The following is a 26,995-nucleotide window of genomic DNA, read 5'->3' on the forward strand; positions in this document are numbered from 1 at the left end:
ATATTGATTGCAGTTATAAAAATAAAACGTCCTTAAATTCGTATGTTCTTTCATATGAAAGTGAAGGTAATGTTTACATAACTGTTTTCTCAAAGATATTTTATTTCATTCCAGGGCTACATTTTAACAAATTCTGCTTGGAGCAATCATAATTGTTTTCAAAATGTAATCACGACAGAATGATGCTAAAATGTCTCTGTTCTTAACATGAATAATATTAATTGTTACGTTACGTAAATAGTAACTTATATCAGCCAAAAAGTATTCTAAAAAAAATAGTTTAACTTTTATAGTTCTAATATTCCAGACTGCAACTCATAATATGTAAGTTTTGTGACTAATAACTATGCTATATCTCTAGCTAGAGAATACGCTGTTGAACTAACTACAGGGTGGTGCATATGTCAGTTTCCCCATAAGAGGAATTTAAAGGGGTTACAAGTTAATTGGATAAATCACTTTTAGGCAAGTAAACAAATTCATGATATGAAATTACTTACATATTACCAAACAATGTTATAGCAGTTGTGCGAAATGTCCACCTTGATTTTGTATACATTTCATACTACGTCTAAGAACATAATCATAATATATTTTTATATCATTTTAATATCAATAAAGTTTTATCGTTATTAACAAATTCAAATAAATTTCTAATTAGGTTTCTGAGTTCGTCAAGATTTTGCGCTTTTGAAGCATACACAGTCTCCTTTGTAATAGCCACAGTGAAAAATCACATGGGTTCAGATCTGCCCAATCGTTAATCGAATTCATTAAATGTGTTATTTAAAAATATTGAACTGGGATACCGAAATATGCTGGGGCACCATCTTTTTGCTGTCTGACATAGTCTGCAAAATATGGTTAGAAAACTAAATGTTTCTAAAAAGTATTTTAAGAAGATCAATTTTGTTCTTTGGCCAAAACTTCTAAATGATTTACCACAACACATAACAAATAAAACCATTATAACTATATTTAAAATTTAAAAAAAATTGGTTACTTCAACACGAAGTCATAATGCAATTATCAAATATCTCAAAATGAAATACTGCAAATATTTGAGAGCTCTGTTTATGTTATAAGTGTTTTGCTTATAATTAATTTCAGTAATATAAAACAGGATTGGATGAAAGTTTACTAAAAAACATTGTAATTTTTGTTTTTAATTATGCTAGTAATTTTAGAAGTGTTAAAACTCGTTTTTGTTATTTATTTTTGTTATGTATTTGTTTATATTTATTATTGTTATTTCGTATCAGATATTTTTCACTATCTTTTTAAAAATATTTAGGGTAGTGTATGTGTATTTCCGATATATATTTGTATGAAATGTATAAAAGGTGGACTCTGATATTTTAAATTTTTTTTCTGTATTACTAGCCTTCAAAACTGGTTAAGGAAGGCGAGTATTTTTAATAATTGCAAACTGTAAAAATTGTATGATTTTGAGATGGAAATAAATCATATTATCATGGAGTAATCAGATTGATTATGTTTGCGCCAAATTACCCTCAGGAATCTGTCCTGAGGTCCTTGGCGAAATACTGCCCAAGTCAAGGACCGTGAATTATGGATTAAATTGTCCCAACATTCCTCTGGTGTGCTATTATGGAAACCCTGAACAATATATAAGAATGTTCATTAATGCTAAATTAAAATTCAGTGAGTCATGCAGGACAGTTTTCAAAAATAGGCAACTATTTTTTTGTTTGTCTAAATGTGCCTAACAAGAGGCTAAGACATGCATAGGTTTAAGCTATGAGGCTAAGATAACAACCAATCTGGTACGCACAGAACTGTGGTTTACAAAGATTTCCCGTCATAGTCTAGTGTTCTTTTTTATAAACCGAAGCTGTCTCCCACGGCTTCGAACGCTTTATTTAAGATTTGCTCGTTTATGAACACCTTTATTTCAAGTGAATTATATTTCCAATGCCGATGTAGAGTTTGCCTTGTTGCTGCGATTTAAAAAATCTGCCAAAAGTGTATGTGTACAGAAATTGAACACACACGTGTACTTTATTATAAAGTAGTAACAGTCATGCTTTAAGTTCAGCCAGAACTTTATTTTAAATACAAATGTACACCATAGCGCCTTAAAATAGTGTTGGGCTATTAACATACGTAACTGTCTCTTAATTGCAGTTTATAATGTGCAGGCGGTTTGATAACTTTAATTTTTTGCAGTGTCGTCTGGTGGCTAGTTACATCAATAGGCATAGCATTCTAACCTTTTCCGTGGAAAAATACATATACATACAAATTTTCATAATGATCGGTCAAATAGTGTACGATTCTCCAAAAAGTATACAGACAAATATTCATTTGTTTATATTAACCAAATATAGATGGACCAATTCAGTTAAACATTCCTTGACGCCTAAGGTGTTAAAACCTCGACTCAAACTCTTCTTGGCGTAAAATGCTTATTATAGTGTTGCCGAGTTTCTAGTATTTTACTGGAAGACAATGAAATGGCAAAAATAACTCCAGCAGCACTAAGAGTGGAATGTACATGGCTCTGGATGAATGGAACATGATTGATGGATGTTCTATGTTTGAATGTAGTCTTGATATGTGGGATGAATGTAAAATTTGTATTTTAACTAATGTTGTTAGTTGAGCAATTTATTTTGTAGATTATAAACTAATTATTTGATTTGAAAAAAAATCTTTATTTTTATTGTTTTATTAGATGGTGTAGAAGATTGACGTTTAACCTAACTTAAAACTCGTTGTTAATTTTTTAACGAGTTTCTACCATTAAACTGTTTGACGACCCAGTGAGAAGACTGACTCTGAAATTAGCGTAGGATGACTCACGTATGTAAGAGTGACTGTTCATAACTTAAATGTGGTCTTAATGAGGAATGTAGCTTTATATTTTAAAATAAAAAATTAAGTTTGACTTGAAACGTTTATTTTTTACAGCATATAAAAGATATGCTTAGTTTTATTTTATGACCACATGATCTAGATCTCAAAATGCCCTATTAAAAATAAATAGTGATTGACTATTTAATACAGTGATGATTCAATGATAATCCAAACCTGCACCACAAACCTTGCCTCTAGGGGACAATAATGATCTGGAGGTTGTTGATGTAGGTGACGATAATTGGTTGGAGCCGGAAACAACTAGGAGATTATGTGTGAGAAGCAAACGGTTGTGAGAAGTTTAAGGTCATCTGAGGCATATCTAGGGTCAATAGTTTTATAATGGACACGACGTTCACACTGCAATGGGAATATAATTTTTACACACTATTGATCAACTATTTCATAAACATTAATTAATCAGATCTTTAAAAAAATCTAAATTGCAAAATGGATATATTTACAGCTTAAAAGAATTTAAATGAGAAATTTGTCTTTTCCCTATGTCTCGTATTTCGTAAAAGAAGGATTATTTTAAAAAAGAATTACCGCTTTCTACTAGGGGGATTTGTAAGGGTAAGATATGTTTTTAAAAGTAATACCCTTTTACCTTCAGGACCTTGTAGAAATAATGAATTATAGGTCTTAAGTTGAATCAATACAAAACAGTTTCCAGTAGATGCAATAATTTTACCTTATGTTCAAAGGGGCGCAAAGTGGTCAAAATTTGGATTTCTGACTTCGTTGTTTTTGTCTCATACTTTATTTTTAAGTTACTTTTGATGATGATTCTTGTACAAACTGATCCAAACAAGTGGAGAAAGAAAAATGGAATAACTTCCTAAGTATAAAAGAAACCACGTTTAATTTCTTTACAAATAATCTTAAAATACAAACTGCACATTTTATATATGTGTGCACACAGGAAGCTTTACATAAACATTCCATTTCATCCAATATAGTAAATTATAAAGAGTATGTAGGAAAATTTGTAAACATAACTCTTAAATACAAGTAAATGAGTAACGAAAAAAATAGTTACAAATGACAAATCTAAGGGTGACAAACAGGATTAAAATAATATAAAATGTAACAGGAGTAAAACTTTGTGTTAAAAAGGTATTCGCACTAAAACTTTCATAAATAATATCAATTTGTTAGTGTAGGTTACTTCGTTCTTTGTAATATACGATAATTTTAAATTTTAGTTTAACAAATGGTGTGGGTTACAAAAAAATACACTGTTTCAACACGTTATACTACTTACAAAATAAATCAATCTGCGTTTTCAAATATCACTGCTTTTAACGTTGGGAACATTCACTGCCGAATTAGACGGAGGGAAAACATCTTCACTCACACTAGATTGCATTTTAACCAAAGGACCATTAGAGATTCTATTCCATTTATTCATCAAGAATCCTGCAATAACGATTAGAGTAAATATTGCCATACCGACAGCTGCACATATTGAGGGAGAGGGATAGCGCGATTCTTCTTCAGGTATATAACAATCTACAACTAACGGGGCATTCTCAGGTATTTGAAGATCCTGAGTTCTATTCTCTGGAGATACTTTGGACAAAACATTACAGTCCGACTCTCTCACATAGCGGAACCACGTTCTGTTAACGTTATCCCCAAAGTCGGTTCTTCCATGTTTGCGATGAACGATGTGCTTGACAGGTGCTGTCTTCTTGTCAAAATGGCACCACAGACCTTTCTTGCGCTTGCCACCTCTACTCGCGATGTCTTCTGGCATAGTTCTGGAGCCGATGAGAACACTCAAATCTCCCTTCTCCAGCATCGCCCATCTCCACATCTCCGCGATGTTACATCCACATTTCCAAGGATTACCGGCCAACCTGACTCCTTTCAGGTCGCGATTGTTTTTGAATACTCCGGGTGTGATGTAGTTTAACTTGTTAGAACTCAAATCTAAATACTGCAAGTCCGGTAGATTCCCCAGGAATTCCAAGGAGTCCTCTTTATTAACCGTTAGACTGTTGCCTGACAAGAGAAGTTTGGTTATGTTACTAAAAGCATTCAGAGCTGTCGGTCTGATATATGTAAGGTTACAATGGCTGAGATCCAGAGTTTTTAGTCTCTTGAGCTGTCGAGGTAAGATTGATCCCGCGGCCGGGAGGATCAGTGGGTTGTGGGCGAGTCTCAGCTCTTCCAGGTCTGGATACGTGAAGTTGTCCGGGAACACAGTTGCACCTAGGCGTCTCAAGCTGCAGTTGTTGAGTTCCAGTACTTCTAGATTTGTTAGATTTTGAAATAGCCCTGATTCCAAGACTTCTACAGGATTCCCAGACAGAATAAGAGTCTTTAATGACGTCATTTTTGAAAAAGTAGTTTTTGATATTCTTTGAAGATTACTGTTGCTCATATTTAAGTATTCTAAGGTGTCTAAAGGGGAGAGTAGCGCGGTGAACGCATTATTTAGTGGATTTTCAGAAATATCTAGCTCCTGTAGGCCGATGAACCTGTGAAATGTATTTGCCGGTAATCTGGTCAGGCTGCAATTTTTTAGTGATAATTTCTGCAAGCGCGTCAATGGCGCCAAAGCTGCAGATAAGTCGGCAGCCGAGAGACGATTGCTAGACAGTAAAAGAGTTCTTAGGTTGGTCGCATTAGCAAAGGCCGCCTCCGACAGAGGTCCATCCAATTTACACTTTGATAAATCCAAATAATCGAGGTATTGCAAATTATTGCTTAGTGTAGAGGACAACTCTAGATCGCGCAGTTCATTTTCAGCAAGGATAAGACTACGTAGAAACGTGTTATTTATAAACAAATTTTCTGGAAGATTGAAGATTCCTGACCGGCGAAGATCTAAGTATTCCAGTCTTGTAAGCGGTCCCAACACCATACTCCAGTCGATCGGTCCAATTAAATTGTTCTGAGAGAGTTCCAGTCTTTTAAGATGTTCCGTATAAGCAAACACTGCTAGTTCAATGTGTGTGAGATTGCAATTGTTCAGCATGAGGATCTCAAGGCTTATCAAGCTGTCAAAGACCTCTGCCTCTAAGTCTGTCAGCGGGTTGCCAGAGAGGTCCAGCCTGGTGATAGCGGTCATGTTCTGGAAGAACTGATTGTTCAAGCTCGTCAGTCGGCAGTAGCTGAGGTCGAGGTAGTGGAGGGACCGGGAGAATATAAAGGGTCCGTCCACAGGTTCCAATGGATTCCTCTGCAGATCAAGAGTGATGAGGCCATAGTTATTTCTGAAAAAAGAAGAAATTTTGGAAACTTCCTTCAATTAATTACAATAAAAAAGATCAAAACTAGTACAAAAAACAGAAAAGTTAAAATAATGTAAGAGCAAAGTCTCTAATATAGTTCCAAAAAGCATTTTTTTCCACCAGTATTTGATTGTAGTACTTTATTTCGCTTAAAGAAAACTAACGATTTGGGAGGTACTAACACATAGTTTGTTAAATAAAATATTTAGTCAACTTAATAACCTAAACGGAATCTGAAAGAAATACTATTATTATGAACCATAATTTGACCTGCCTATAATATATTATGTAAAAAGAGTAAATAATTGCTGTGAATTAAATGTATATTACTTATCAATACTCAAAACATTTTAATGTATTTGTTCGTAGCATCCTTTATGATTTCCTTCAGTCTGTTTTGCACGACCCTGTATTCTTTCCATATTATACAATCTTTAAATTAAACATAACGATTTTACAATTTTTTGTTTATCAATCACCCTATTTATAGTTAATCATACATTATTTTCATTTTACCAAGGACATATATTTCTTTTGCTACATATTCTCCTTTAGAACTTACATAGTAAACAAATACAACAACTTCTCTACCAAACACTTGACTTTCTCGTTCATGGTGTCAAAACATACAAAATATACCACAATAATGCAACACACTCTTTCCTAAATTATATGTACCTGTACGTGTACATCCTTGACATTTCTTTTAACGATGCTATTCGATTAAAATTAAATAATGATTTCAATTTTAACTCAAAGTACATAAAATCTTGATAAGACATACCGATATGTATCTATATATCTCAGTATGTCTTATCAAGATATATATATATATATATATATATATATATATATATATATCATGGCACTCAAGTGGCGGTCCGTTAATAGGAGGTAAGTGTGCGGGTTCGTGACGGATTGGAGATCCGGGTAACCTATGGTTTGGGCCCTTCCCCTATACTTTGATCGGGGTGATTGGGAACGCTTCGTAGGTAAGCTATAGGCCACGCAACGCGGAAAGAAGTGCTTCAAAATCCGGCAAAAGAAGGAGTTGTTTTGTGGGTTTTAGAGAACTTATTAAATTGTAAATCCGGTAATTCTGAGCAAGTTGGAGGCAAGTAGGAAACTTTTGGATTGTTGGCTAATTTGTTACATTCAATCGTTGCAAGGTTTTAATGAAGAGAGAAAAGGGATTTTTGGAAAATTGGTATGGAAAAGGCATAAATAATTTTGAAAAAGAAGAGGACAAAATCGCGGTAGAAAGGGAGGTCTTAGAAAATCATGAAAGAGAAAGGAAACTAAGAACCTGGAGGTCTGTTCTTGTACCTGAGTTAGAACAGGACAGAAAAAAGCTGTGGAGGACTAAGGCCAAACCGGAGGGCAGAGATACAAAAATCTCAAAAGGATAAATAAGGATTTTGAGAGGGACCAAGATGTTAAGGTTGATAGCGGCAAATACGCGCTACTGAATCTGACAATCATTTTGAAGAGGATGTGAGACTAGTCTAAAGAGCTTACGATCATAAAGGTGTTTAAAAAATCCAATTGGAATATTTGGAAGGTACTTGAATTGGTACCAGGCAGTGATTGATAGAGCTAAAGATGAGTGAGTCATATTGGAGACCCAAGCTGAAGAGAAGGACGCTATCGTTGTGCTTGTACGGTAAGAGAATTAGGCGGAGAAATAGAGAAGGAGTCTCTTAGTTACGGATTCAGCTGGGCAAAAGGTGCTGAAAGTGAAAGGAGTTGGGGGCCTGGTGTTGCCTCCACTCAACATCAAACAAAAAATATTAATGTGAAGAGATTAAAAAATAACTTAAATAATCAGTGAAACAATCAGAATTAGGTCAAACAGTTAAATATGATAAGGAATGGATTCATTGCTGAGACAGATACCAAAAAGGGGATAGAGAAACTTTTGAAGAACGAGGCTCTGTATAAAACAGAAATAAAAGTAGTAACGTCAAACATCAGAAAACCATTTGTCGTGTATTTTTTACGTTTAAGGAGGTGTAAGACGATAATATTACAGAAGAGGTATCCACCAGGAACGTGGAAGGCAGCGATATCCTAGACTAAGATTTCAGGGAGAAATTTTGAGTACGACATTGAATATAAGTAAGGAAGAGAAGGGCCAAAGTGCAAGAAAGAGAAGCCATCTATTGGTTGAGTGTTCAGTTAGATTGAGAAATCAGCTGAGGAGAAAATGAAAGGTGTTCATAGAATGGAAATCTGTAGGATGAAAGATTTTATGCTACTAACGCCAAAGATATGTCGAGTATTCGAATTCGGAGAAGTCCAGTGTCTGTTACTTTTTATAACATATTTACCAGCTTTGCATGTGCCTATACGCTACTGTTAACTAATTATTTACATTGTATTATTTACCATCTAATTTTCACATTATTGTAAAATGGTTTGTACTGTTGGAATAAATAAATAAATAAAAGGAAGGCCCATGCGTTAATTGCAAACGCGAAGGAAGTGTAACAACGAAACATACTACAACATGGTAGGGATGTTAATTGCAAACGCGAAGGAAGTGTAACAACGAAACATACTACAACATGGTAGGGATGTTAATTGCAAACGCGAAGGAAGTGTAACAACGAAACATACTACAACATGGTAGGGATGTTTACTGAACAGTCTAAGAGAGAGAGGAAAAGAGGTACAAGCAACAGATTGACTGTGGAGTGTAGAGTGAGACAAACAAACGTAGGCCACGGAAAATCGTTATGGAGGAAATTTTAAGAATATGTAGGAATATGTAAGGATAAGAAGGAATAGACTTAAAATTGGGGTTGAAATTTGTCAGGAGGAACTCAGGAAAGGAGATCATCATAGCAGGGGAAAAAGATTCGTTTAGTTAGATTTCTAATACAGATGAAAATTTGGCATGAATCATCTATTTTTTGTATTTCTCTTGCTTCTATAAGAATTATATTTTCATCAGAGATTCAAATCATTGAAAATTACGCAATACATAACGATTTATCTAGTGTTGAAATAGTAGTTTAACAAATCTTTTAGTACTGTAAAACGTCAGTGTTACAGATGAAAACTGTAAGTTGAACTTTTATAACTAACATAGTAAAAACGTGTATCAGTTGAAACAAGTGACGTGTGCAGGATTGTTGAAAACTCGTTATTACGTTTCAGAAGTTTGTTGGCGCGGGTAAGGTGTGGTGAACATCACTGCTTAATTAACCAGCTGTTGTACGGAACAGTGCAGACGACATCTGGCTCGACGGTGCTAATTGTGAATACCAGATTGTGTAAGCGCTTAACTCCGCCTGTGTTGGTCTTGCGGCGTTTAATTGTGTTCGGTGATTGTGTCTATGTTTAATTTGTGGGATTGAGACGCCAAAACGTCTCGCCTTCAGCCTCCCCCCCCCCTCCCGCTCATCAAGTATATTGACGAAACGGTTATTCGGTGTGAATGCATCGTAGGCTGTTCGAATATATATAAATTATGAGTTTTATAACAAGATTTGCTCTTTTTAACCTAAATTAGTTGTCTGATTATAAATAAATCACTCTGCGTGTCTTAATTCGTAATAAATCGCGAGACTTGCCAATAAACAAACCAAATGGATTCTGAACCGTCATAAACGTAGGAACAGAGATCTTTTATTCTTCATCAATATTCCTCACATAAATGTATTTGCTTAAATCGAATTTCACCGTGACTCGTGTAATAGGCTGAAAGAAGAACATAAGTATACGTCATTTGTTTATAATATTGTGTCTGTTTAAGTACAATAAGAGTTTCCTCCCGTTGAATGCCATAGTGCAAGACATTATTATTTCAATCGCTGACAGAGTTTCGCAGGATCATGTTGGACTGTTATATTTCAGTTAGATTTATTAAAACCCATAAAAAATCTCAGATTTGACTAATATTTCTTTAAAATTTCTTCAAAACCAAAACGGTGCTACGGATAATTTTGCTCCAAACCTCATTAAGCAATCCTAGGTCCCAATAATGATATCAAAACTATTTATTTTCATTTAAAGGATCCGTGGAATAAATTATATACAAAGAGCAATTAATTTCTATATTTTCTCATTTTAGCCACTGCACTCCTCCCTTTTTATATTCGAAAGAAATTGGCTTTTCTAAATTTTCAGTTAAATATACATGTATTAAATAATATTAATAAGTATATAATAATAATAATTAGCTCGTTACAATAGTTTTAATGTACCAATAATAAATTATTACTGTCATGTAATATAGTTCTTTTCCCTTGGGTCTAATGGTCTTATATAACAAACCAACGTACTGCATTGATAATACAAACTGTAGTCGAAGATATTGTAAAAAAAACTCTCAGCACATATTCAAGGACGTGAAAACTGTGATATTTCCGCTGCGTATCAAATATAGCTTTTAATATCGAAAATTTAATTTATATATCTATATATATTATATATATATATATATATATACATTAATTAAATTTGTATGAATGGCAATAGTCGAATTTGATTTCAATAAACATTGAATCACGAAAAGTACTTACTCCGCCGGGACTCGAACCCGGATCTCTCACTTGCCAATACCAACCATTGCTTACTTTTACATCAATTTACAGTTATTACAGAAGTAATAAAAATATCAAGATTTGTAACAGCCAAATTATAAATATAAAAATTAACAAAATAAAACTCCCCCAACAACAACAAAAGAGAAAAACAACGCAGTAATTTAGTTATTTCTTTAAATGCACATGAAATCAAATAAACACACTCTCTCTCTCTCTCTCTCTCTCTCTCTCTCTCTCTCACACACACACACACACACACACACACACACACACACACACACACACGCACGCACGCACGCACGCACACACATACACACACACACAGCCATTTATTCATAGATTAACTTAATTAAATCGATCACTTTAAATCATTTCCTACCACTCCCATTTTGTTTTTTTTTTTATCTCTTTCTATCATTAATTAATTCCTACAATTCATTGAAAGTCTTTGGTATAAAAAGTTTTCTACTGCCATATTTGTTGTTAAATCTAGCAACAATATAAAAAGTTACGCCTAACACTGTAATTATGTAAGTTTACAACTTTAACTTTATTATTACATAAATGATCTTTAAAAATCAGGTACACTTACAGTTTCTATACTGGTAGATTATTTGTGAACTAGAAATATTCTAAATCACTGTTTAGTTTCATTTCTCTAGGAACAATATTTATAAAAGTTTCAATTTGCAAATGTTCTATTCTTTTAAGAAAGCAGATAGAAGCTTTACCTCAGTGTCTAAATCCATAACTGATTCAAATAAGGCTCAATAAGTTACAAGTAAGACATTGTGTGGCAACACGTTTCTTAAATGGTGTAATTTATATGAATAAATTCTTACTTTTTTACACCCACGATCTATGTGCTTACCCCATTTCAATGTTTGGTCTACCTGAATCCCTAAACATTTAAAACGAGTAATATTTTCTAGATCCTTTCAATTGCACTAGTTTAAAATGTAACTCCCTGTATACAAGCAGTTATTATCATGTTGCTTAATTATACTATTTTGCATGCATATGCTGGTGAATGTACATGCATAACTTTGGACATGCTGACATTGATAATAACGTCATTGGCATGGCACCATGTTGTTGAAATCATGCTGCATATCACTTGCTGCTGCATATAAATATGTTTGTGTATTTGCAGTGTAATCTGCATACCTGTATATTTGGCACATTGGGATTTGAAAAGCCAGTGAGTTAACATATACAGTGTGAGTTAAAAGTATGGATACACTCTGTTATGTGATGAATAAAGATGGAAGGATGGAACTCGGAATATCTTTCTAGGAAATAGAAGTTGTAGTAGTCACTGTTACATTTTTTCCCATTTCCCCAAAATGAGATTTGAAAGCTGTTGATAAAATATGAAGAACAGTTAACACTAGAGCTTTGATACTCGACGTTGAAATGAAGAGTGTTTAAGTGAACAAGAGCGTATTATAACCCTGATCATGCGAGGCTACGGAGATCAGATGAGATCTTAAGGTGAAGTAAGGTATTTATTTAATGACACTTATCCCAATTGATAACCTGTATCAAAATCAGGAGTTCAAAGAACAATCCAAAGTTTCCAGGGAACAGGCAGCGTTAATGACCGCCCCAAATCTGAACTACCAAAATCGGCCACAAACAAAGCATTGTTACTTGACGAACAGTCTGTTGTAGAAGATTTTCATGTCTCAATAAGAAAGTTTCTCTAATATTAGGTACATCTCAAACATCAGTTTGTAAATATTTACATGATAGTGGTTTCAGAGAGTACAAAATTCGTTTATTTCATGAAGTAAGTCAGACCGATTTTGATCTTCGAGTAGAATTTTGTGAAATAATGACCCATAACATTGATAATAATACAATTATATTAAACAACATTGCTTTCTGATATGAAGCAACATTCATGTTAAACGGTAACGACTTTAACAGACACAATGCTCGTTATTAGGTTGATATTAACCATCATTGGACGACAGAGCAACAAGCCGAGCACCCTGAAACTTAAACGTGTGGCTTGTAATTGTAAAGGATCAGTTTGTTAGACCCTATTTTATTGATGGAGACCTTAATACCGAGAAATATACCAAGAAATTAAAAAAAATCATTCAAAACACGTACAAACAAATATGTCACTTATAAAACAACAAGTAACATGAAGAATAAATTAAAAAATCCAAAAAGATAACGAAGAAATTATTAATAAAACGATATTAAATAAATTGATCACTTTATCACATTTCAAAAATACTATTTATGTTATACATTTTTGCCTAATAATCAATGAAAGACCGTCTTTTTTATAATTGCTTGAAGGACATTTCCATTACAATTTTCGGATGGTTGGTAAACCTGACTGATATTTTACTGCACTTAGTATTGGCCTCAGTTGTTTGGTGATACATGTACGAGTAAATTATGCGACAAGGTCACATAATTAAGGATTTTTACTGTGTTTAGATATTAGTGTTTACATAACAAATGACAATTTTTAACGACAACTTTTTATGCGTACGATATACGGTTACGTGTTAAATAAATAATTTTACAATGAGGTAGCACATAAAATATAAATGGACAATTTCTTTGTTTAAAGTTTGTTACTGACGATGGAAGGTTTGACAGAATACTCTGTACGAGTATCCCACTGTAGCCTGTGCTGGTGTGATGTGTGCTTGTGATTATCGTACTCCTGAATTGTGCTGGGACTGACAGAATACTCTGTACGAGTATTCCCACTGTAGCCTGTGCTGGTGTGATGTGTGCTTGTGATTATCGTACTCCTGAATTGTGCTGGGACTGACAGAATACTCTGTACGAGTATCCCAATGTAGCCTGTGCTGGTGTGATGTGTGCTTGTGATTATCGTACTCCTGAATTGTGCTGGGACTCACATTCCTGTGAAGTGGCCTGTGAACACCTGAACTGGGCAGCTTTTGGGTATGTTTGAAGCCTTTTCTGTCCCTTCTTTTTTTATTTCTGTTCTTTATTTTTGTATGTTTTAATACCTCTTTCACTTGACGGAGAGGATAGATTCCAATCTTCAAAACGTTTTGTTATACCTTTTTTAACATATAACGGTGGCAACTGTCCGAAATCCTGTTATCCTTTCATAAACGATTCAGTTAATCATTATTACTAACTATCTGTAAAGATTTTTCACGTTCCATGTTAAAACGCACTGTAGTATTTACAATCACGTAGAATGTATAATATAAGACAATCATTTCAATTCCTTAATGGCTATTTTTATTTATTTTTATGTTTCATGAAAAACTAGTACTTAAATAATTAAAGGCTACAAACATATTGATATGTTTCTTGCCGACAAAATTTAAGATTTTGAACATAATGTTTATTCTTGAATGAAAAATAATGTTTGTATAACATTTTTAAATGAACAATATTAAAAATGTGTTTAATTTTATATAAGTGATTTGTTAAGTATATTTTTTTAAATGAAAGAAAAGATATTATTTAATAAACATAAATGAAGAGGCGCTTCAGACATTTTATTTTGGGTGGGCACACACACACACACACACACACACACACACACGCACACACATATGATGGACAGATTTGTAAAGTTTATACTCAAAATGGTGAGTTTTAAGACCTTCCTGGGGTCAAATTTAGTTTTCTGATGTTTTAGAAAAATTGCTATAATTATAAACATTTTTGAAAAATTAAGATTTGTTCGTTACTTATATATTATTCATATTGATATATCTACATCATCTTTACATCTAGTTCAGAACTTGAAATGGATAAATAAACGCAAACTATAAATTAGGTTTTTATAATTGAATCCAATATTATTAAAGTACCGTAATATAAATCAAACATATTTACAATAACCAGTGGTCAAAAATAGTTTTACAATGTTTTAAGTTAAGAATATGGTAAGAAGGGGAGTTCAGTTCATTTCGAAACAAATTGGAGTCGTCTTCCTTTTTTAGCTGCAAACTCATTTACAACTGGTTTTGAATCCATCAATAAAGGGAAACTTAACTTCTTTTGTATTGAGATAATTGCAAGATTACTCAGTCGTTGACCTGTCATTGATGCTCTTAAGTGGTTATACGTATCATTGTTAAGAAGCTCCTTTCTGCCGTGGCTGTACTTACAGGTATTACTAAAAATGTAGCAAAGAGATCCTTGAGTTCTTTGAAACATGGCCCATGCTGCATATTTCGCTGTAGGCACTATAAGGATCCTTACAACTTGAAAACCTTGTTTTTCCAAGCTCACATTGTGTATGTGTAGTACCCTGTCTCTTCTATATGAAGAAGCAGCTGCATACAGTACTTCTGCGTTTAAAAAAGTTTCAGAAGTTGGATCACACGAAGACATGGCCGAAATAAAAGAAATTTTTTCTGAAAACCTTCTTTTCATTTCATTTGAAATATTGTCTAGAATGGCAAAAAATTAGCTCTCATCTTTGTTTTTTTCAGTATTTGCATCTTTTGCGGCACTTCTGCCATTGCCAATAGTCTTCATTGTTGAATAGTCATCTAGTCAGCTTGAAACTTTCTGTGTCCATGAACGAAATGCACTTCCCGTTACTTCATCTGGTTTCATATTTGCAATTTTAACTGCTTATTCGTAGCACTCTTCAAACTGGTTGTCAGTCCGGAAGGATGACAGGGTTGACATGGTAGATTCAATAAGTTTAAGGCTTTTCCGATGCTAACTGTTGAAGATTGGAGTTGGATAGATCATTGAAGTATTTTGTCTAGACAGATTAAAATGATAATGTTACCAAAAGACGCAAGGTGGCATAAAAGTACTTTTGCCTATGCAGACTCCTTTTTTTTGTCGCTTGCGACACATTTTGTAAAGAACTTACAACAGAGGTGATTTCAGTTTAAAAAATGTACTCCCTCATATCTGGAAACCCATCTTGTGTCTCATTACTGGAGTACAGTGAGTGTTTATTACTAGTTGCTGTTTTCTTCTTTAAATAAAATATTTTCTGCCGTAAAACAGATGAAGACTGAAAAGGATAAATAGGAAAATAAAGGAAAATAGATTGAAGGAGCCCAATCGTTTCATCGACGCTACGAACATTTTTGGCAACATCTACAAGGACGAATTTCAGTCTGTGAGCATGTCAATGAATGTATGGACAAGGGATTTTGGATGGCTGTCGAATCAGAGCTTGTAGGCCATTAAATTCACCTGACATGACACTGGCTCCTTCAAATAATCAATTGGCTAACACAGTTTTCAATTTTAAGCTGCAAAAGTACTAAAAACTTTCTAATTTTGTTAGCCAAGTACTATGCATTTAGTTCGTGCACTTGAACTCAAGAAATCGTTCTTTTACTTTAGAATCGTGAATATATCTGAAGCAGACACTCATCTGTTCGCAGTGACCCTCATCATTATTAAACTGTTGCTGCATGATTTAATTTCAGAAATAATTTGATCAGTAATTACTTTGCTAGTAGCCAATAATCACTACCAGCATAACTGTCTACTTAGCCAGTGCATCATTTTGTATAATTTGTGATGTATATGCTTCATTTGGGAAGCTTTTAATATTTTTGTCTAAGATTTCATTTTCAATGCAGAGAAGTCTTATCAGTTCTTTTAAATTTACTTTGTTTAGTTTCTTACTTCCATTGTTAGACCTTTTGGTTTTAATATTAATTTCGGAATCAGCTTCTCTATCTGACACAATAGAGTCACTATTTTCTTCTCTATCGTCGTGATGAATTTAACTTTTTTTTCTCGAGTTGCTTTGAATATAAACAAAACATTGACGCTTGCCGGGTTAAGACTAGAAATAGTATAGTTGTTTAATCTACATGTGCCTTTCCTGCACTCTTGTGATAAAACTGTTCACCGATGATTTAGATCGAGTTTGGGCAAGAAATAAAAACTATGCAACACTAATGCACTGTTTATAATGTACGGTATTTATTAATAATAATATAATGTAATTATATAGTATTGCGTGTCTCTTACAAAGTATCACATGGAAATATTGTAATGTAAGATACTTGGTAATTTGGTACTAATACACTGTATAAAACAAAACCAAACTATGAATTTGTGTTAAATACCAGTGAAATTGCACAAGAATGTACATAGTTTCTTTGACCTTAATAACCTGATGAAGAAAAAAATCGTAATTTATACGTAAAATTTACACTCATACGTAAACCACACGATCTAGGTTAGACGACAATCGCCACTAGGACGCGCCCCTCCATCCCAACAATCGACAATGTCAAGAGCGGAACTTGTACTTGCTACGCCTGGTTCATAGAAAAGCGGCTAGAAGACTACAATCCCATTATCGATAAAGAGTGTTGAGTTTAGGGTATTCTATTAAAAAATGCCATTGGCGTAGAAATAACTCACTTACAAAATAAAATAAAGAGAGAACAACTTTAAAAACCATTCACTTAAGGATTTATTCCCTAGATGAATACAACTTTTTGGAACTCAAATAGGCGCAATCAGTAATTTCAGTAGAAAGAGGGGCTTTGGCCATTTAAAAATATCCGCGGGTGGGGGTCTCGTGGAAGTACATTAAATAAAAATACCATTTTACGCTAATCTAATAGTTTATTAAATACATTTGAAGTATTACAGGGTCTGAGACCTGTGGTAGCGGCAAGCGCTCAATAGCACTTGGGCTTTTCTAAATCATAAATCATGTTTTTGGCTTGTTCAACACAGCTACTATCACTATTCATCAACAAAAGAACGAAAAATGGATTATTTCTATAAAGATTTCAACAATCAAATTTTATATAATTAGCATGAACGACATCTACAATTCTTTTTTACTTAGAAGTTTGCTGAAACAACATTCTTGACCTGCTATGTTCTAACCGGCAAGGATAGGAGATATTTCAGTTTTTTTTTTTATTATTGATTGGTTAAGTAAAAAATTAATTCCTTATAAGTGGAGGACTGGGTCGACCCGTTATTCTGTCTATGATGTTTGAGAGTAAGCCTTACTACAGTTGAGATAAGATACAGTATTTCACAATATTGTATACAACTGTCACACGCATACGTGTGTTTTTACCTGCCACTTTCTAAAATTACATGTGTTATCGTGTTTATTACGTTGTTTATTGTTTAATAATTAAAAAATTAAAAGAGAACCACTGTAAGCATCTGGATCGCGAGTCTGATCCTAAACTGAGTATTAGGATAGGCAGTATTTCTACCAATTTAGTCACTTATTCCACTTCCCCAATCCAAACCCAGATTATTATGGTATTTTAAATTTCTTCCCACCTTAAATCGTATATAAAGATTGAAAACATCGTCAACACAATAATACCGAACAAATTGTCATGGACTGAAATTAATTTTAGAGAGAGAAATCAATAGACAGACACCTAAGGCTAGGCTGGCCACATTCCTGTGCGCTCATCAGTATGGGGGTTTAGCCGCTCTCCCTAATTAATAATGGTATAAACTGCCATTATTTAATTTTATATTGGTAATATACATAATAAACGTCAAGGATCGTAAAACTACATTATAAATAAGTAAAACTTTTAAATACATAAAGGTGTGAAAATTTAAATTGTTTTCCAAACATTTTCATTAGGTACCGGTCACAGCAGACTTCACGTGATCTGGAACGGAAACATCATCATCCACCAGCCCGTCATCATCCATCAGCCCGTCATCATCTATCAGCCCGTCATCATTCATCAGTCCGTCATCACCCACCTTGCGTTATACAGTATCAGCCAATATTCCACCGTTAACTTTACTGACGCCACGTGTTGCGGCTTTGCGGTTTGTATGTGAAATTCTTGGCTTATTAAAAGGTGTTTTATGGTTAACGACATTCATGGCTTCCTCACGAGTATCACGGCCTCATGGGAATCCTGCATTAGTTACAAAATTTGCTTACCCATAAAATATAAATTATCTCTGAGCTCTAGGAGTGGAGATTGTAACCTCCAGAACCCTCTAGCAGCGCCACCGTGAACTGACTCACAACACAGGGACAGGACACAAGATTGACTTGGCTACAGGAGACAAATGTATGTAGTACCACCTTTATACATATTTAGCCGTTTAAACATAATTCTTACTGTTCTTAAAATTCTTTTAATAAGAGCTTAAATGATCTGTGCTATTTGTAACTACGATGCGTAAACATGATTTTACAAACAAAATTTTGATTTTACAAACATCACAAAAACACCAAAATCATGATGAAGAACTGTGGTGTAAAACAATGATTTGTCGTTTAGCGGCCTTCACTGATTGGGAAATGGAATTAGAAATCCATAATAGTTAAAACCTTTTTCCTGTTATCTTGAATGCCAATGTAAAGTGTTAAACATCTGTTTAGTGAGTATATTTCATTTAGATACAATGGTTTTTTTACTCTGTAGGTAGGCTTATTTTCTTGCTTTAAACACGTACAAAATTACTTATTTTTTGTATTGCTTAGTTATAAACCAGTTTTATTCTTATAAATGTTTCTATATCTCCTAAGGTTTCATGATGGCGGGTGGCCAATGTCTTGGAAAAAATGGTTATATCTTGTTATTAACGGGTGCCCCTTGCGCTGAGAATGGGGCAACCGTTGATGTCTGTCCCGGGGCAAAAATAGTACATATTAAGCAAAAGCTTTCGGGGTATATGTGGCTTCCCAGTCGAAGCTTATCTTCATTCATGCTGGGACAAATAATCTGGTAAATGGGTACAATGGGGGTGCTGGATATAATGGTGGATGGGCAAAGAAGGCTGCTCTCCACAGCATGGCTGATCTGCTGAGTGTTGCTAAGGGTCAGTTCCCTGAATCTAAGGATCATCTTGAGTGGAGTCCTGAAAGCGAGGAGACCATCAGCAACTCCATCCATTTATCTTTTTAACGAGCAATTAGATCTCATGGTGCAATAACTTCGGTGTGTGGTTTTTGTTGACGCCAATGACTCAATAAAAAGATATCACTTGGCTCGTGATGGTCGTCATCTTAACAGAACGGGGAACCATCTTCTCGGCAACTTTATTTTCTTCTCATATTCAGGAGGGAGTGGATGTAGTGCCTCCGGTGGTTAGCTCTGTACCTCTTCCTCTAGCGCCTACTTCTTCGGAGACCGCAAGCCTTGGACGGTCATCCCTCTTTGAATGTTTTGCCTTCAGTGGCCAGCTCTGTACAACCACCAGCTCTCTATCTCCCACCTTGTCGGGAAACGCCGTCATAGGCCGCCATCTCTCTGCAGATTAGCCCATGTGAACATTCGTTCAATTAACACGGGTTCGGTGAGCTCTGCTCTGTGGTTGAGGATTTTAACTTTGATTTCCTGGGTATTCTCAGAAACCTGGCTTACTCCTGATATGTCTTCGGATTGTTACAGTTTGAAGGACTATTCATATTTGGCGTTTTGATAGGACTGCGGCCCTGGCTTGCCTTCAAATGGCGGAGTGTCGCCGTCTACTTCAGGAAAGATTCGATATGAAGCGGATCTATCTTGATCATATTGATGGCCGGCTGGAATACATATGCGTGTTGGGAAAAGTTTCAGGGATTACGCTTTGTGTCTGTGTTGTCCTACAAGCCTCCGAATATCCCTTACTCATGCTTTGCTTCTCTGTTCCCACGCCCTCTTCATTGACATGCTCTCTCAAGTTGATGAGGTGATTTTGATGGGCGACTTTAATGTTGATCTTCTTGGGAACAATAAGCCGGAGTTCAAGTATTTCAGGAATCTCTTGGCATCGATGAACCTTGCTCAGATCGTCAATGAGCCAACCCGCGAAAACAGACAATACCGCAGCCTTGAATTGATCATATCATCGTTAGGAATTCCCTGAGCAACATGACTGTTTGGTGTGGTTGACAACGTCTAAGATCTTGGATGGTCGAGGCAAACGTATCACTGACCACAAGTTGGTTTTCTGTGACTGCCCTTGCAAGACTAAAGAAAGAATGAAGGCCAAAGTTCATTTCCTACAGAGAACTGTCAAAAGTGGATCTGCAAAGGTTTTTCCTCAAGCTTTCCCTCCATTGAATGGCATGGGATTGAACTTCAGAGTGATGTTGACGATGCTGTGCATATGTTAACCGCGGGAATTATGCAGGTATTTGATGCATGTGCTCCATTGGTAAAAAAGCGTGTGACCAAAAGGAAGTCGCCCTGGCGAAATTCAGAAATAATGCTTCTGACATGCACAAAAAACCAATTAAAAAAAGATTTACTTTGTCGTAATGATGCACGTGCGAAAGCGGCATACTGTAGCGCACGCAATAAACTCAATTTACGCCGTTAGAAAGGCGAAAAAAGATTATTTTGCGGCAAAGTTAAAGTGCAGTGACTCAAAATCTTTCTGGGCAACCTTGCGCGCAGGAGATCTAAAGGTGGGCACTGCTGGCGGTTCTGTATCGGTTAATATTTCCCCGGATGAAATTAACCGCTACTTTTGCTGGCTTGGGCGGCGATAACAGTGTAAACCCGGAAAGGCTCGGTTTTTATAAGCACGCTACTTTCGAAAAGGTGCAAGATAAATTTCAGTTTCGGCAGGTGAGTGAGAGTGGAGGTAAAACACATTATCAACAGTATCTCCACAGCGGCTTTTGGCATTGACGGAATTTCAATCATCACGGTCAGAGCAGTTAGTCCTTTCTGTATCGGGGCTATCACCCATATCATTAATCTCTCTCTCTCCTCTGGCCGATTCCCCTCTGGATGGAAAAAAAAGCCAGGTCATCCCTCTTCCCAAAAATAGTAATCCTGCTAGTGTGTCCGAGCTTAGGCCCATTTCCATTTTGCCAGTTCTGTCTAAGGTATTGGAAAGAATTGTGACAAATCATTGGTTTCCTTCCTGGAGTGCAGCGGTGTTTTGCCCGATAGTCAGTCTGGTTTTCAGGAAGGATTTCAGTACGACATCTGCTCTACTAAGTTTGACAAGCCAACTGTTTTTCCGCCAGGGATAAGAATTTATGTAGTAGTTTTAGCTGCTCTTGATTTCTCACATGCATTCGATTCAGTGAATTTTGATATGTTTTTTGGCTAAGCTGCATTACTACGGTTTTTGATCAGGTTTCAACAATGTGGTTTCGCTCTTATCTGATCGACAGAACCCAGGTAACCAGGGTGAATGATCGTCTTTCAGGGATTGCTCTCAAGGAGTCAGGGGTTCCTCAGGTAGCTGCTTAGGTCCTATTATGTTTCTATTGTATACTGCGGATCTTAATCTTGAGTTATCCTTCTGTTCCCTTTACTCCTACGCTGATGACACTCAGCTTGTGTGTGTCATATCCTCCATTACAGTCTTCCTTGGCAATGCAGCAGATTAATGCTGATTTGTCGAGGGTCAGGCTCTGGGCTGACGATCACGGGCTTCAGTTGAATCCAAGAAAGTGTTCACTTGTTAATTTTTATACCCCTCTTCAAATGCAGTCTCTCTTGGCAATGGACCCTTGGGGAGTTTCCTTGGGAGGTTGTTTTACTTTGTAGGTTTCAGACACAGTAACAATCCTTGGCGTTACTTTTTGACAAGCAGTTAACCTTCTTGAACCATGTTCAAAATATCAATCGTGGTGTAATGCATAGGTTAAGAGTGTTGTTTAGGTTTAAGGGTTGCTCCAGGAGGAATTGAAACTGAAGATTGTCAAAGCTGTGGTTTTCCCCCAGTTATTGTTTTATGCTCTTCCTGTATTATTGGGGGAAGATTGACCCTTGAGGGTGCGGTCCTGATTGATAGGTTACAGAACTCTGCTATAAGATTTGTGTACGGCCTGAGAAAATTTGATCACGTTAGCCAGTATCGCCGTACAGCAAGATCCTCCCGATAAAGTACATTTTCAAACTCCAGTGGCTTGCCTTGTTCACAAGGTGTTGCTGACGGGAAAACCCTCTTACCCTCAGGGGGATGCTACTGACCCTGGCTGAGATTAGGGACTGCCACACTCGGCAGGACGCCACGCTGGAGGTGCCCAGGGTCAGGCTGGAGATGGGGAGGAATGGATGGATTTCGATACTTTGGCCCCCCAGATATACAACAGTGTCCCTCACAGTCTAAAGGATTATGGATATTCCTCGCTTAAGGACAATCTCAGACTGGCTTTGGAGGAGAGTGTTTCACCTCTAAATAGGTGTGTAATGTATTAGAGGTTAGATTAGTTTAATTTTATATTTCTAGATGATGATATAGATTTGTATGTGCCTTAATTAAAAATGTATGACTTCAGTTATTTTGAAAAACAACAATGTAATGTTTGAAAATCGCTGCAAATAAAGACGTTATTATTATTATGCACCGTAGCGCACGCAAAACCAAAGAGTATTTTATAATCCATTAGTCAGCATCTAGAAAGCGCCATAGCAAACTTGGGAAGAACAGAAGCCACAAAAAGAACCCGATTACGCTAGCGATGCTTGATGGTTATCAGGCCTTTGAAGCTATCAGTTATTGCCTTAGATGTTGGAAACATTTATCATGATGGATATAGATAAGAGGATATCGAGTGGATTTCATCATATCTGGAGGACTTATGCGACGCCAGGTTATAAACCTTGGGATTGAAACATCCGAGTTCTATTTAAGAGGCGTGGGATGCCTCAAGGTATCTGCCTTGGACCTATTTTGTTAAATCTGTACACTTCTGTACTTCCCTAAAATATGTAGAGAATTGCCCACTTCATCTCTAAAATCAAAATATTTTTTATTGCAGCGATAATATGAACATTGTATTGTCAAACGTCAATACGAGGTTTCTAAACTTCCAGGCATTCCTACACACAATACACATTCATACATACAATTTTACATTCACGCCTCTTTCATTCATCGCCAATGCAACCCACTTAGTACAGCAGAGTCAGTCTTCTAATTGGGCGGTCTCCCAGTAGAATGCCAAAAACTCACCCGCATTATAGAGTGCTTGAGACACCAAGAAGCGTTCGAGGCGAGTCTTTTAACACCTTAGGCATTGGGGCATCTTTAACTGAATTGGGCAGTCTGTTGAGGAAATGCACACCCGCTTGCAAGGATAGGTGTTCATAAACTACCGTTCTGTGTCTCCCAGTAGAGTAGTTTGCTCTGCCACGCGTCTCATACATGTTTATGTCTTGGCCTCTGGTTAAAGCATATTTACTCATACAAAAGAAAGTTGTTTCCAAAATGTAGAGGCACGGCAGAGTCAACAGCTGCTATTTCTTGAAAGATTTCCTGCACAACTCTCTAAATTTGATTTTGACGATTACTCGAATTGCTTTTTTTAGTCTGAATACTCTTTGAAACTGAGTGTTTGCACAAGCTCCCCAAAGGACCACTCAGTAGGCCAGATGGGGGTAAATTAAGCAGTAATACGCCGTAATCAGTACCTGAATCGGAGAGTATTTGGCTAAAGATTTCAAAACGACATGCCTGAGCAGATATTTGCGCAAACATGGTCAATATGCTCAATCCAATTCAGCCCTCGATTAAGGTGCATTCCTAGGAATTTTGAAGAGCTGACTTCTTCCAGTGTGTAGTCATCTATCAAAATGGCAGGCCTACACTGGTTGCCCGCAGTGCGTAAGGCAAAATTCAAAACGTTGTTTTTTCAAGAGTTTGTTGTTAGATTGAGGTTGTGGAAGTATTGGACACAAATTGTTGATGTCAAAAAAAGCCTGTTGTTCCAAAACTTCGCTTGAGATTGCATTGAAAAAGAGAGTCGTATCATCGGTAAACTGCATCAATTTTCCATGCAGAAGCGATGATTTTATGTCGTTCACGTAAAGCAGGAAAAGCAAAGGCCCGAGGATAGACCCTTGAGGGACTCCATATCTCAGGTCTATTGGTTTAGATGATTTATTTGATATTTGGACAACTCAAACTCAAGAAAACAACTCTAGACAGATGACTGCCAATTACTCCTGTCTTGTAAACCAAAGCCAACAGCGGATGCTATATTTCTGGTCATTGCTGACCTGCACAACATTTAAAAAAGCTCTGAAACCTAATATAGCCAAATGCTGTGTCCATCATCTAGCACCTCATAACCCGATGTTTGCTCTTACCGTGACTGATATCGAGGTTAAGCTTGATAATAAGAGTTTGTCCGTTTGCGACAAAGTGAAGACACTCGGAGTCTTCTTAGGTAAAGATCTGTCTTTCTCTGATCATGTTACTCATCACGGTGTACAGAGGCCAATGGGAGGACTGAGTGTCTGTGCAGGTCTCATAAATCTGCTACAAGAGTGAACATTTACTGGACAATTAGGCATTGCTCCAAGTAGTAGTTTATTATTGCTATCCTGCATATAACAATAACTACAGGTATTTCTAGGGAGGACGATCAAAGAAAACAACGTCTACAAAACACAGTCGTCCGCTTTATTTTCTTATTGCAAATATATGATCACGTATAGAGACGCTGTCGAAGTGTTCCAAATAGGTACTATCTCCAATATTTTGACTAGTTGCTTACAAATGTCTGATTATGGTGAATAATTGCGTTGTCAAATACTGATTTGTCATTTAGCGGCCTTCACTGATTGGGAAAAATAAATAAAACTCCAAAATAATTGAAACCTTTTTCCTGTTATCTTAAATGCCAAAGTCAAATTTAGCTCTGCTTACACACGTTCATAGGAACCACAATACCTTTGTAAAAAGCTAACGTTTCGGGATTAGGTCTCAGAACATAGCACCCGTAACGACGATCAGCTCCACTTTCCGCGAGTAAGATTGAAGCTGGCAAGAAAGTCTTCTCTTACTTTGATCCGATCATGTATAATAAATTCGTTGTGTGTCTAAAAACACTGACCCAAGAATCATTTAAACGTAAGTTAAGGGAGTTTGGTTTTTATTACAATGTTTTAGCTTAATAAGTAACGACACTACTATATTTACGTAACTATATTTAAAAGAAAATAGTAGGATGTCGGATATTTGCTATTGTTATACTCATATGTTGCAAAAAAGTATAACATTAAGTTCCAAAGATTGAAATATGCCTCCTTATAATATTTCAAAATACTCTAATACACTAATGAAACTAAAAATTGTGGCAAAGAACTTTAGTCCGGTAAAATAAGGATGCAACCTCGGAATGAAAGATAATAAGCTACAAATTTGCATACGTCTTTATTTTGATGGTATAAACCTTACCTCAAAAGTCTCATATAATCACGTGTACGCGACTAAGATATTTAAGGTCAAAGGTCACGAAAATCATATATATATATATAATACATATATTAAATAATAAATAATCATAAAAATGTAATAATAAAGATAATAATAATAACAATAATAATAGTAATATGTAATAATAATAATAGTAAGTGAATAATTAACAATATAACTCATTTATTTATTGTATTCTACTGGCTGACCTCGCATTATCGTATATACAGGTAAGCGGTCTCTTTGCGCTGTATCTCAAAAATGGTTGAACGTACATAAAATTACTTCAGACAAAAGTTGAAGAGAATTTTTCGTTCTACAATGTCTCTAACAACCTTCAAAGTCATTTAGCGTAAGGGAAACGAGATATTTGCAAAAAACTGATTTTCGTGACCTTTGACCTTAAATATCTTAAGTCGCGTACATGTGATTATATGAGCCTTTTGAGGTAAGTTTTATATTATCAAAATAAAGACGTATGAAAATATTTAGCTTATTATCTTTCATTCCGAGGTTGCATCCTTATTTTGCCTTATTTTACTGAGTTATGACACTCAGAAGTATACGATACCTGATAGATGAACGACGTAATGGCTAGACTGGTGAGAATGGTCACAAGCGATGGCACTAAACATTTAAAGCCAAAAAACGCAGTGTCATACTTTTTTGTAAAATATTAGGCCTACTTAGACTTTTACTTAAAACCAGTTAAAAATGACAAGTGGTCAAAATAAAAGGCATTTCTTCTCTGAACATTTAAATTATTATTACTCTTTTAATAGTGTGCTTTTAATATCTCGTAACATGTCCAGAAAGTCGCCGAAACAAATTTTTACAGTCTACATCAACATTGTGAAAATAATTGTGAGCATGATAACTGCTGAAATATTATATATATAAATATTATATCATATCTATATTTTTAATCTAAACACTGTACAGATAAATTGAATGAGTTTGCTACCCATTTTTAAAGACTAGTGAACAATATAATTAATTGCAGTAATTTGTAGCCACCTCAAACTAAACTTGTTACTAGCTTAGTACTTACACATTGTTTTAGTAAATTTGTTAGTAATACTCAACCATAAATTGTTCCAAGATGTAGATACACATTATTGCAAATTTTAATCTCTATTATTCCACGATATAACTCAAAAGTGAAACATTTTATAAATTAATAGTTCATTTCAAGCAACGTTT

The 26,995-nt window shown here is 35.5% G+C and overlaps 1 protein-coding gene across 3 annotated transcripts in view; it reads right to left on the bottom strand.

Moving 5' to 3' along the window:
- Positions 1–3,726: 3,726 nt before the first annotated feature.
- LOC124363235 (protein artichoke-like) overlaps positions 3,727–26,995 on the bottom strand; it is a 97,858-nt gene continuing 74,589 nt past the window's right edge. For all 3 annotated transcript variants that reach the window (XM_046818406.1, XM_046818407.1, XM_046818405.1), the window contains one exon: positions 3,727–6,107. In XM_046818406.1, the coding sequence (XP_046674362.1) occupies positions 4,169–6,107 (1,939 nt within the window). In that variant the 3' untranslated portion in view covers positions 3,727–4,168. The remainder of the gene's footprint in view (positions 6,108–26,995) is intronic.

Source organism: Homalodisca vitripennis, chromosome 5 (genome assembly GCF_021130785.1).
Source record: "Homalodisca vitripennis isolate AUS2020 chromosome 5, UT_GWSS_2.1, whole genome shotgun sequence".
Classification (NCBI taxonomy): Eukaryota; Metazoa; Arthropoda; class Insecta; order Hemiptera; family Cicadellidae; genus Homalodisca; species Homalodisca vitripennis.